The sequence below is a fragment of the Mustelus asterias genome, chromosome 15, assembly GCF_964213995.1.
Source record: "Mustelus asterias chromosome 15, sMusAst1.hap1.1, whole genome shotgun sequence".
NCBI lineage: Eukaryota > Metazoa > Chordata > Chondrichthyes > Carcharhiniformes > Triakidae > Mustelus > Mustelus asterias.
In genome coordinates, this window is record NC_135815.1 from 50792718 (window position 1) to 50805263 (window position 12546).

At 41.9% G+C, this 12546-nt stretch overlaps 1 protein-coding gene across 4 annotated transcripts in view; it reads right to left on the bottom strand.

The window, feature by feature from the left end:
• ppp4r3b (protein phosphatase 4, regulatory subunit 3B) overlaps positions 1-12546 on the bottom strand; it is a 62357-nt gene that overhangs the window by 28018 nt on the left and 21793 nt on the right. For all 4 annotated transcript variants that reach the window (XR_013499653.1, XR_013499652.1, XM_078229888.1 and 1 more), the window contains exons 5-9: positions 6868-6945; positions 6672-6788; positions 5715-5831; positions 2809-2940; positions 321-426 (exon numbers count right to left, since the gene is read on the bottom strand). Coding sequence is in view for 2 of the 4 variants with exons in the window: in XM_078229888.1 (XP_078086014.1) it covers positions 321-426; positions 2809-2940; positions 5715-5831; positions 6672-6788; positions 6868-6945 (550 nt within the window). In the remaining 2 variants the exon portion in view is untranslated. The remainder of the gene's footprint in view (positions 1-320; positions 427-2808; positions 2941-5714; positions 5832-6671; positions 6789-6867; positions 6946-12546) is intronic.

Genomic DNA, 12546 nt, shown 5'->3' on the forward strand with positions numbered 1-12546 from the left:
AGTAAAGCTTGGTTTGGTTCTCTTAATAAAGTACATTGGCAACCATAAATCCCCTCTTGCCTCCAACTGGCCAGTTGATAGTAGTGTCAATCAACACACCAATTTTTATTGGGAAATCAAAGTCACTGGGCTTGTGTAACAAGAAAAAACATGCCCAAGGGTTAAAATACTCCAAATAAAAAACAATTGCATCACTTACAAATAGCACAGGAAGTTACAACGTCATGAAATTATAGGCACAATTAACATTGAAAATCTCATAAGCATTTACAGATGACATAATAAAAGTGGGCTTTAATATAGATGAATTTGAAACTCACCTTTACTGCTGTGTTTTTCATCTGTGGTATTAGCCAGTAAAGGAGCGCTGAGAACATGCATGCAATGCTTGTAAAAAAAACTGAGGAACTCTGTCTTCTCAGTTTTCTGAGAAAGGTGACAAGAATACATGTTGACAATTAGTCAGTTTTCTTAACTGTTTGGTTACTTAAGTTAAATGTGTTTTCTTAAAAAACATTCATACTTCGATGTTAAATCAACATCAATTCTTTAAGATTTCAATCTCAAATTTTGAGGACATTAAAAATTTGAGACACTCAAAAGAGCAGCAGAAACATAAGCACCCAAGGACAGTGTTGCGAACAATTCTTTTAAGTGTTTGTTTCCACAAACAAACCTAGCAATTTGCACTAACGAGGGTTCAACAAATAAACTACATTAATTACATCATGCAACTAGTTAGTTTTTTAATTCTAGGATACAATAATAAACGCCAGTACTGTATTTTAACAAGTTTTGCTACATTAAAGTTGCTATACAAATACAAGTTGGTGCTCCTTCCAGAGTGTATAACCAAAGTTACTGATGGTATAAAGGTTAACACGATTTATTTATTCAATAAAGTCAGTGCGATCAAGCTGAAATTCAAGGCTGAGGAAGGAAGGATTTTGAGAAGTTCTAGAAGGGCTGAGACAGCTGGAGATTCTGCCATAAATGATGGAACGGCAAAGCATACAGAGGAGATAACCAGAGACCAAAAAAAGCAGAAGAGATGAGAGGCTTGAGGAGTTGAAAACACAGGGCAGAACAAGACTGCAAAGTGTCCTATAGGTGGTACATTAAACTCTTAAAATTAGCAGGATCAGGATAAGAGAAGCTGAATTTTAGACACTAGAGTTTACAGTGGAGAGAAAATGGCATACAAGGAAAACAAATTGAACAAATCAAGGATCTAGCTGTGAGAATATATTGAATAAGGATTTTTCCAGTATAAAGATGGGATAGAAATAAAGGCAGAAGTATTATGGTTGAGAGACAGGATGAGGTTTGAATCTCTGCTCGTGGTCAAACACAGTAAGAAGTTTAACAACACCAGGTTAAAGTCCAACAGGTTTATTTGGTAGCAAAAGCCACACAAGCGTGGTCAAACAGGCATTATTATGCTCAGTCTGAACAAGTGACCAGCAAAGTTATAAAATAACTGATGGGAAGGAACTTGAATGGAAGGTGGTGGTTTTTATTCAGCTGGTGGAATGTGTCAATGTCAGGTGCAGTCTAGTTTATGACTTTAGGGAGGTGGGTGATATAATCAGTTATGTGTATACCTTTGGAAACAAACTCCAAAATTGAATGATTAGAGGTGTAACACAGAAGAGGAAGAGGGCTATATGTCAAGAATAGATCTATTGGGGATATAGAAAAGTTGGTGCTAAAATTGCACTGGAAACAAAAAGAACCACCATGCAATAGACAATCAGGAGGAGCTCAGAAGGGTGGCACGGTAGCACAGTGGTTAGCACTGCTGCTTCATAGCGCCAGGTACCAAGGGTTCGATTCCCGGCTTGGGTCACTGTCTGTGTGGAGTTTGCACATTCTCCTCGTGTCTGCGTGGGTTTCCTCCAGGTGCTCCGGTTTTCCTCCCACAGTCCAAAGATGTGCGGGTTAGGTTGATTGGCCATGCTAAAATTGCCCCTTAGTGTCCCGAGATGCATAGGCTAGAGGGATTAATGGGTAAATATGTAGGGATTTGGGGGTAGGCCTGGGTGGGATTTGGACGGTGCAGACTCGATGGGCTCAATGGCCTCTTTCTGCACTGTAGGGTTTTTATGATTCTATGAAAATAAGCAGAAAAGGATGCCATATATCAAACATGGTGCAATGGTTGAGGCAAACTGTGAGATCAATTACAAAAGATGTTGCTAACTTTGGCAAGGGCAGTGTTGATGGTCATGTGAGCAACTGGACCAGTATTAATGACCAAGGTAGCAAGGAATTTTTTTTTTTAAAAAGGAGCATGGTTTTGGAGATTGATATCAGGTGAGAGATGATAGCCTGTAAGGACCTGAGGGGAAAGTGGGGGTCACAGGCAGGCAGTAGCTGGAAAGGGTAACAGGTTGAGGCCGAGTGATTTGTGAATAGGAGTGGTTTTGAAAGTGGAAGGATCAGGTGTAAACAAAGGAAGCAACTAACAATGCCAATAATTATGGGCCAAGGGAAGGCAATTGAGTTGTCAAAGGTTTAAAACTTGTAAAGACCCCAGAACAGAGACTTCAGTGCTTAAAATAATCGAGACTTCTCAAAATAAAAGTTGTAATATATTATACAATGAGTGCAAGAAGTCATTTTTAGTGTATCATTACAATCCAAATCAACGTGGTAGATCTACTTGGACCTCACTTAAAACACAAATGAAGGTACAAGGTCATTAACTGCAAATCAAACTGGGGAAATCGGCATATACAATACACTGTCATTCTACTTCCCCCACACCCCCGCCAAAGATTTCTAAACTATTTCCACATGTCTTACATTTGCTGTAGCTAACATATTCTCAGGATCAATTAAAGTTCTCAGTAGCCCCATTAGCTGAACTGCTCCACCAAGTTCAGGATCAGCGTCGCAGATCATCTGTTCAATGATTACATTGATTAGGAGAATGTCCTGTACAGAAACAAATGAAACTCTGGTCGGTATTAAATTAAAGTAATTGGCAGCAAGTTTCAAAACAAAGCACAAATCAGAAGATCATCATGAGAAGTCTGGTGGTCACGACAGGCACTTTGGACTTGTGTTAATGATCAAGCTGCACTTGGAGGTACTTCTGAATCATGGCATGCAACACTGACTGTTACATTTAAGTGTCTCGAATCAAACTGTAGTCGATGCAAGTAGAATTTAAGAGGAACGGATATTACCGAACAGACAGATGCTGGCCACTTGAGCTTCGCCTATACCAGAATATCCTCACCATTGTGTGGAAACGTAGTATTTCAACAAACATAGAGACACTTTTTGATTTGAGGTTATTGCCATAATACCAATGCAGAAGCACGAAAACCCAAAAGCACTCGATAGAAGCAATGAACAAAAAGTAACACAACCTAAAATCAGATGCAGTTAGTAGTATCACATCACAAGATAAGCCACCTTTGTTCAACTTTTTTTTTCATGGGACATGGGTGTCTCTGGCTGGCCAGCATGTATTGCCAATCCCTAGTTGCTTCTGAGGTGGTGAGCTGCCACCTTGAAATGCTGCAGTCCACGTGCTGTGGGTTGACCCACAATGCCATTAGGGAGGGAATTCCAGGATTTTGACCCAGCAACTGCGAAAAAACAGCGATATATTTCCAAGTCAGGTTGGTGAGTGGCTTGGTGGGGAACTTGCTGGTGGCGATGTTCACGTATTTACTGTCCTTGTCCTTGTGGATGGAAGTGGTCGTGGGTTTGGAAGGTACTGTCTAAGGATCTTTGATGAATTTCTGCAGTGCATCTTGTAGATAGTTCACACTGCTGCTACTGAGCGTCAGTGATGGAGTGGATGTGGTGCCAATCAAGCGGGCTGGATTTTTCCTAGATGGTGTCAAGCTTCTTGAGTGTTGGAGGAGCTGCACCCATTCAGGCAAGTGGGGAGTATTCCATCACACTCCTAACTTGTGCCTTTTAGATGGTGGACAGGCTTTGGACAGTCAGGAGGTGAGTTACTTGCTGCAGTATTCTTAGCCTCCTGACCAGTTCTTGTAGCCAGTGTTAATGTAGCAAGTCCAGTTGAATTTCTGCTCCATGGTAACTCCAGGGATGTTGACAGTGGGGGATTCAGTGATGGTAACACCATTGAATGTCATGGGGCAGTGGTTAGAGTGTCTCTTATTGGTGATGGTCATTAGCATTGTAGCGCAAATGTTACTTGCCAGCCTAAGCCTGGATATTGTCCAGATCTTGTTGCATTTGAACGTGGACTGCTTCAGTATGAGTTGCGAATAGTGCTCAACATTGGCGAACATCCCCACTTCTGATCTTATTAGGAGGGAAGGTCATTATTGAAGCAGCTAAAGGTGGTTGGACACTCCCTGAAGGACTCTTGCAGAGATGTCCTGGAGCTGGGATGACTGACCCTCTCACAACCATTTTCCTATGTACCAGACATGATTCCAACCAGAGAGTTTTTTAAAAAAAATTCATTTGTGGCACATGAGCGTCACTGGCTGACCAGCATTTATTGCCCTTGGAGGGCAGTTAAGAGTCAACCACATTGCTGTGGCTCTGGGGTCACATGTAGGCCAGACCAGGTAAGGATGGCAGATTTCCTTCCCTGAAGGACATTAGTGAACCAGATAGGTTTTTCCGACAACTGACAATGGTTTCATAGTCATCACTAGATTCTTAATTCCAGATATTTTTTATTGAATTCAAATTCCACCATCTGGCATGGCAGGATTCGAACCTGGGTTCCCAGAACTTTAGCTGATTTTCTGGATTAATAGTCTAGCAATAATACCACTAGGCCATTGCCTCCCCCTGATATCCATTGATTCCAGTTTCGCTAGGGCTCCTTGATACCACACTTGGTCGAATGAGACCTTGATATCAAGAGCTGTCACTCTCGCCTCACTTCTAGAATTCAACTGTTTTGTCCATGTTTGAACCAAGGCTGTAATGGAGGTCAAGGAGCTGAGTGACCCTGGCGAAACCCAAACTGGACATCACTGAGCAGGTTATTGCTGAACAGGTGCTGCTTGATAGCACTGTTGATGACTCCTTCCATCACTTTACTGATGGGTGGTAATTGGCCACATTGGATTTGTCCTGCTTTTTGTCTACAGGACATACTGGTGTAACTTTCCAAAATCTAGAAGAGCTTGGCTAGCGGAGCGGCAAATTCTGGAGCACAAGTCTTCAGTACTATAGCCTATTTGGCTGCATTTTACAAAATTAGAAAGACTAGCATCTTTCAGGCGTGTGGAACTGATATTCAAATCCCAGACCAATTTTCTACACAGATAACTTAATTTCTCAGGCAATTTTTGAGGGGCCAGAAACTCAAAATTAATTTTGCACCTGATGTCCAATATACAAATCTCAGACAGGATTCCCAATAAAATGGATGACAAAATCAGAGCAATAATGCAACCAAAGTCAAATATTACAGCTCTGTTTATTAACTTAATGGAAGGACTTGCACTTGGCATTCGAATTTAAGAGCAGATGCTTTTCACAATGGAAATGAAATATTTACAAGGCTTATTTTCTAAACAGACTTTCATAGCCCCACAAAATTCTGGCAGAGACTTTCAAGATTGTTTATGCATGGACAGTACAAAGAATTTAACAAATAAACAGGTTGTTGTTAAAGAGGAAAATTAACAAGAGTTAACCAACTCTTTCTAGCTCTATTTTCAAACAGAATTAGTTTATTCACAACAAGGACAAATACTTACATCATCACTCTGCTGAGCTTCCTGCATCACAAACTCACGTACCATTGATGGACTATATTCTACCAGATAAGAGAATATGTCTGTAGCGGCAGCTCGCACCTGAACATCATCCATACCCTGTAAAATAACAAGATAAATGAAAATTTTAATTAAGTGATTGGATAATTATACATCAAATGGCTGTAAATAGGAGTTTTCTTCAGGAAGAAAACCAATCACAGAAACCAACTGAAAATTCTATGTAAACCACTGAACCCAAGCTACTATTCTTGTAACAGTAACCAAGGCTAGAATACACAACTTATAATGAAGCATTTTAGTGTTAGCATGAAGCCCCACATAAAAAGTGAATTATGCCATTTTCATATATAATTCAAGTGTGCAGGATATAATTGCTGTCACATTTCCCACATGTCAAAATTGCAATCTCCACCATGCTCTCAGTGGGAGGTAGGATTATAAGTTTGCAAATGACAAAGATTGTGCAGGTGGTTAACAGGACCCACAGGAAACCAACGCAGACACAGGGAGAATGTGCCAACTCCACACAGTTACCCGAGGCTGGAATTGAACCCGGGCGCTGTGGGGCAGCAGGGCTAACCACTGTGCGCACCCAAGGGAATGAAATGAAGGTGGTGATGACAACCAAGGATCAGATAATAAGGTATTTAGTCTGTTTCTCCAGGCTCAGCAGCTGTGGATGCCGAGGTAATCCCTGTTCTCCTTGGGAGGCATCCACCTATCAATTTCTTCAATATCGGCACCATTGAATGCCACAGTGAAACCATCAGGGCCGTTTTGCTGCACAACAGCCACACATTTACCTAATTCTTCTGTGATCGGACAACACCTGAATAGTAATCGAGTGGATGTGCAAATTTTGAGTAAACTGGAAAATAAATGCTCAGCCACAATATAAATTAAATGATTTCTACTAAAAGGAAAGCTGATTCTTACCAGAACTATTTCAAGGGCAGGAAGAATTCCTAAATTTGCCAGCGTCTTGAAAAATGCATCACGGTTCTGAGGTTGCAGTGTTTGAGAAAATGCACAAAATTCCTTAAAGAAGTTCACCTGTGTTTCAGAAAAGGTGTGTGTTAGATATACCATTATATGCAAATGTACAACTTTTCAAGCTGAACAGTTAACTTACTAATTCACGTCGCTTGTCATCATCTGTTGCTTCATCTGTTAACTGTGCAAAGAGTTCTGTCAAAAATTTCTCATCTTCCTGTATCAAAATAGCATGTTTCAGTATTTCAATTTTACCAGTTGTATAATTTGCATGTATGATTGACTAGCAAAAGTTTAAAGTCAAATATTTTAGATCCATTACACATCAAATTTAGAGTCTATCTTTTAATATTTTTTAATCACATCAATCTCTCAGCACATCCAAAGCAATTAAAATGAAAAACATTTCTCTTTATATGTTTCAATGCAACAAAGGAAATGTGGAAAAGTCAAGTGATTTGGCCAACCATGTACACCAATCTCGGGTATAAAAATTATGGGGCAAATGGAATATGGAGGCTGGAATACCAAGTGGGGGAGGGAAAAGAGAGAGAGCTATGCTTCAGTTATATAGAACATTCCTAGAGCCCATCTGAAATACTGCATTCAGTTTTGGACACTTGTATCTTGAGAAATATACTCGCCCTACAGGGGGCAAAGCATGTTTGGAGGAAAGAATGTTTCATCTATTTCAGGTATTCGTTTTCCTTTTTCTGTTTATTCCTTCTTTGTGGAGTGGGTACTTCTTCAGCACAGTTATTTTTTATTCCTACTCATCCCCTAGATTTGATATTCATCCTCCAATGTCCTGATTCCTTCTGTATCCTGTGCTAAAATTTTTATTTAGCCAACTATTTCTACCTATCTACTTTGTTTTAAATGTCCCAATGCTTATCATTCCAATTTAAATAGCTTCTCTCACCTATTTTATTCATTTGACCAGGTATAGTGCATTTTACTGAACAATTCCTATACTCCCAGATTTGATGCAATTGTTTATCCACATATTGAGCTCCCTAATCATCTTATGGCTCTTTAATGTGGTTGGATGATCCAGAGATGATCTTCCTTTAGTCCCTCTTCCAACCCAAACTCAATTGACAGGATATTGTTGCCATCCATGTAGACACGATGACTGGCTACTCTTCCTCCTCTGTTTCCCAGTCTTTCCAACATATCATTTACTCTTGCAGCTGAGACATTCATAAAAGATGGCACCTACCCTTTTATCACTTCTGAGATTTATGCTGTTGCTGGGGCATGAAAATTTAATTAAGCAGACAGATAGAATAAGTTGACATTTTCTTCTTTGAAACAGAGGAAAACAGACTTAAATAGACTGAATAGGAAGGATCAATTTCCCTTAACAGAACTGTCAATATCATGGACCTAGATGAAAGGAATTTGCAGAATGATTATGGGGCGCTGACAACAAAGTTTTCCATCCATAGGGTAAAGAGGACCTTACTGCCTGGGAGGGTGGTAGAGGCATTCAAAAAAGTATTTGGAATTTCAAAAAAAATGATTTAAGGAATGCAGGCGTAGCAGGCTAGGCCAGCATTCATTGCACATCCCCAATTGCCCTTGAGAAGGAGTAGCCTTCTTAAACTGTTGTAGTCCATGTGGTATGGATACATTCACAGTGCTATTAGCAAGTTCTGAATTTTTGACCCAGTAAGTGAAAGAGCTGCTATATATTTCCAAAGTCGGGTTGGTGAGTGGCTAGTAGGGGAATTCCAGGTGATGTTCCCATGCATCTGCTACCCCTGTCCTTCCAGATGGTAGTGATTGTGGGGTTTGCAAGGTGCTGTCTAAGGAGTCTTGCTGAGTTTCTGCAGTGCATCTTGTAGATAATAATACTGTTGCCACTGTGGTGTTAGAGGGAGTGATTTTTTGTGGATGGGGTACCAATCAAGCAGGCTGCTTACTTTGTCCTGGATGGTGTTGAGCTTCCGAGTGCTGTTGGACCTGCACTCTTCCAGGCAAGGGTAGAGTATTCCATTACTCTCCTGACTTGTGCCTTGTAGATTGTGGAAGGGCTCTGGGGAGTCAGGAGGCGAGTTACTCACTACAGGATTCCGAGCCTCTGGTCTGCTCTTGCACAGAATTTATATGGCTAGTTCAGTTGAGTTTCTGGTCAATTGTAATCGCCAGGATGTTGATAGTTGGGGAAATCAGTGATGGTAATGCCATTGAATGTCATGGGGCAATGGTTAGCTTGTCTCTTGTTGGTCATTGCCTGGAACTTTCCATTTGTCACCCCAAGTCTGGATATCATTCAGGTCTTGCACAGTTGGACATGGACTGCTTTAGTAGGAGTCATCGTGAATGGCGCAGATCATTGTGCTACCATCAGCAAACAATCCCACTTCTGACCTGATGATGGAAGGATGGTCATTGATGAAACAGCTGAAAATAGTTGGGCCTAGGACATAACCCTGAGGGACTCCTGCAGTGATGTCCTTGAGCTGAAATGAGTGACCCCCCCCCCCTCCCCCAACAAATTCCCATTAATTCCAGTTTTGCTAGGGCTCCTTGATGCCACACTCGGTCAAATGCTACCTTGACATAAAGGCTAGTCTCACCTCTGGAATTTTGCTCTTTTGTCAATGCTCGAATCAAAGCCATAACATGGTCAGGAGTAAAATGGTCCTTGTGGGACCCAAACTATATGTCAGTGGACAGGTTATTCTGAGCTAGTGCCACTTAACAGTACTGCTGATGACCCCTTCCATCACTTTACTAATAGAAAGTCAACTGACGGGATAGCATTTGGTCAGGCTGGATTTGTCTTGCTGTGTAGGTGCAGAACACACCCGAGAAATTTTCCACATTGCTGGATAAATGCCAGATTTTTGTAGCTGTACTGAAATAGCTTGGCTAGGGACATGGCAAGTTCTGGAGCACAAGTCATAAACTCTATTCCCAGAACATTGTCAGGGCCCATAGCCTTTGTAGTATCCAGTGCCTTCAGATGTTTTTTGATATCTCATTTGCTGAAGACTGGCATCTGTGAAGCTCGGGATATCTGGAGAGACAGATGGATCATCCTCGTGGCACTTATGGCTGAAGATTGCAGCAAATGCCTCAGCCTTATCTTTTGTACTGATGTGCTCAGCTTCCCTATCACATTTGTGGAGGCACCTCCTCCTCCAATGAGTTGTTTAATTGTCCACCACCATCCACAGCTGGAAGTGGCAGGACTGCAGAGCTGTCTGACCCACTGGTTTTGAAATCACTTAGCTCTGTCTACCACTTGCTGCTTATGCTATTTAGCACAGTCCTGTGTTGCAGCTTTACCAGACTGACACCTCATTTTTATGTATGCCTAGTGCTGCTCCTGGCATGCACTCTTCATTGAGCAAGGTTTAAACCTCCCAGTTTGGTGCTAATGCCAGAGTGGAGGCATGAAGCTACAGATAGCGATCAAGTCCAATTCTGTTGCTGCTGATGGCCAATAGCACCTCACACATGCCCAGTTTTGAGTGGCTAGATCTATTTGAAATCTACCCCATTTAGCATAATGGTACTGTCACACAACATGATGGGGGGTAGACTCAACGTGAAGATGGGACTTCATCTCCACAAGTCCTATGTGGTGGTCACTCCTACCGAGTCAGTATTGAGGACTCTCAGGCCAAATACCTCTGACTTTATACCACTGTGCTGCCGATCTGTGTGTCCCAGAACAGACTCAGGGACGGCGGTGTCTGGGACATTGTATGGTACGATTCTGAGTGTATGACTATGCCAGGCTGGTGCTCAATTATTAATGTCCGAGACAGCCCTCCCAATTTTGGCATAAGCCCCCAGATTACAGGGCTGAGTCTGCTGTTATCGTTTCCAGCCCCTAGGTTGATACCCCAGGGTTTGCCTAGTTTCATTACTTTGACATTTTGGCTGCATTCTCTTTAATATTACAACTGAGTGGGTTGATAGACCATTTCCTAGGTCAACAACATAGATCTGGGTGTGGAGTCACATGTAGACAAGGATGACAAATTTCCTTTCTCTATCCCTAAAGGGTATTAGTAAACCCAATAGCTTTTTAACCACAATTGACAATGGTTTCATTTTCATCATTATACATTTAATTCCAGATTTTTTCTATTACATTCAAATTCTGCCATGGTGGGATTCGAATCCTGGTTCTCCTGATTACTAATGCAACTGTGCCACCGCCTTCCGCCACTTGAACTTGAAATACCATACATAACCAATAATGCTACACCCTTTTCAGCCAGTCGACAGAGTGGAATAGTTTCCTTCTCAAGCTGTAAATTTCCACAATCAATTTCTTTGTCTACTAGCAGGCAGCTCTTTGAATGTCTTTCCCAATATGTATCCCTCAGTAATCCATTAAAAGATTTAGGGGTCAACCACCCAAAATTAACCCTTACAGCACACAACTGTTTGCATCTCACTACTCAAAACACCAATTTTCTGTTCTTAAATCAGACTCCCAACTTCCGGGCCAGGCAGCTGCATTCTTTTTATTATACACTAACTTTAGCCAGAGGCATCGTATACACCAACTAATTACATCAAATTAAAAGTTCTGATACATACATAGGAACAAAAGGGTTGTCAGGGACAAAAGTGGGGAATTATGCTTGGAGCCCAAAGAAGGGGAGATCCTAAATGAATACTTTGCGTCGGTATTCACAAAGGAGAGGGATGTGTTGACTGGGAGTGTCTCGGAGGGGAGTGTTGAACCATTGGAGAAAATCTCCATTACAAAGGAGGAAGTGTTAGGTTTGTTAGAGAATATGAAGACTGACAAATCCCCAGGGCCTGATGGATTCTATCCAAGGCTGCTCAGGGAGACGAGAGATGAAATCGCTGGGCCTCTGACGCAAATCTTTGTCTCGTCACTGGACGCAGGTGAGGTCCCAGAGGATTGGGGGATAGCTAATGTGGTCCCGTTATTTAAGAAGGGTAGGAAGGATAACCCGGGTAATTATAGGCCAGTGAGCTTGACGTCCGTGGTGGGGAAGTTGATGGAGAAGATTCTTAGAGATAGGATGTATGCGCATTTAGAAAGGAATAAACTCATTAACGATAGTCAGCATGGTTTTGTGAGAGGGAGGTCATGCCTCACTAACCTGGTGGAGTTTTTTGAAGTAGTGACCAGAATGGTTGACGAGGGAAGGGGCGTGGATGTCGTCTATATGGACTTTAATAAAGCGTTTGACAAAGTCCCTCATCATAGGCTGGTGAAAAAGGTTGGATCTCATGGGATAAAGGGGGAGGTGACTCGATGGGTGGAGAACTGGCTTGGTCACAGAAGACAGAGGGTGGTAGTGGAAGGGTCTTTTTCCGGCTGGAGGCCTGTGACTAGTGGTGTTCCGCAGGGCTCTGTATTGGGACCTCTGCTGTTTGTGATTTATATAAATGATCTGGAAGAAGGTGTAACTGGGGTGATCAGTAAGTTTGTGGACGACACAAAATTGGCAGGACTTGCAGATAGTGAGGAGCATTGTCAGAAGCTACAGAAGGATATAGATAGGCTGGAAATTTGGGCAAAGAAATGGCAGATGGAGTTCAATCCTGATAAAATGCGAAGTGATGCATTTTGGTAGAAATAATGTAGGGAGGAGCTATATGATAAATGGCAGAACCATAAAGGGTGTAGATACGCAGAGGGACCTGGGTGTGCAAGTCCACAGATCCTTGAAGGTGACGTCAGAGGTGGAGAAGGTGGTGAAGAAGGCAGATGGCATGCTTGCCTTTATAGGACGGGGCATAGAGTATAAAAGTTGGGGTCTGATGTTGCAGATGTATAGAACGTTGGTTCGTCTGCATTTGGAATACTGCG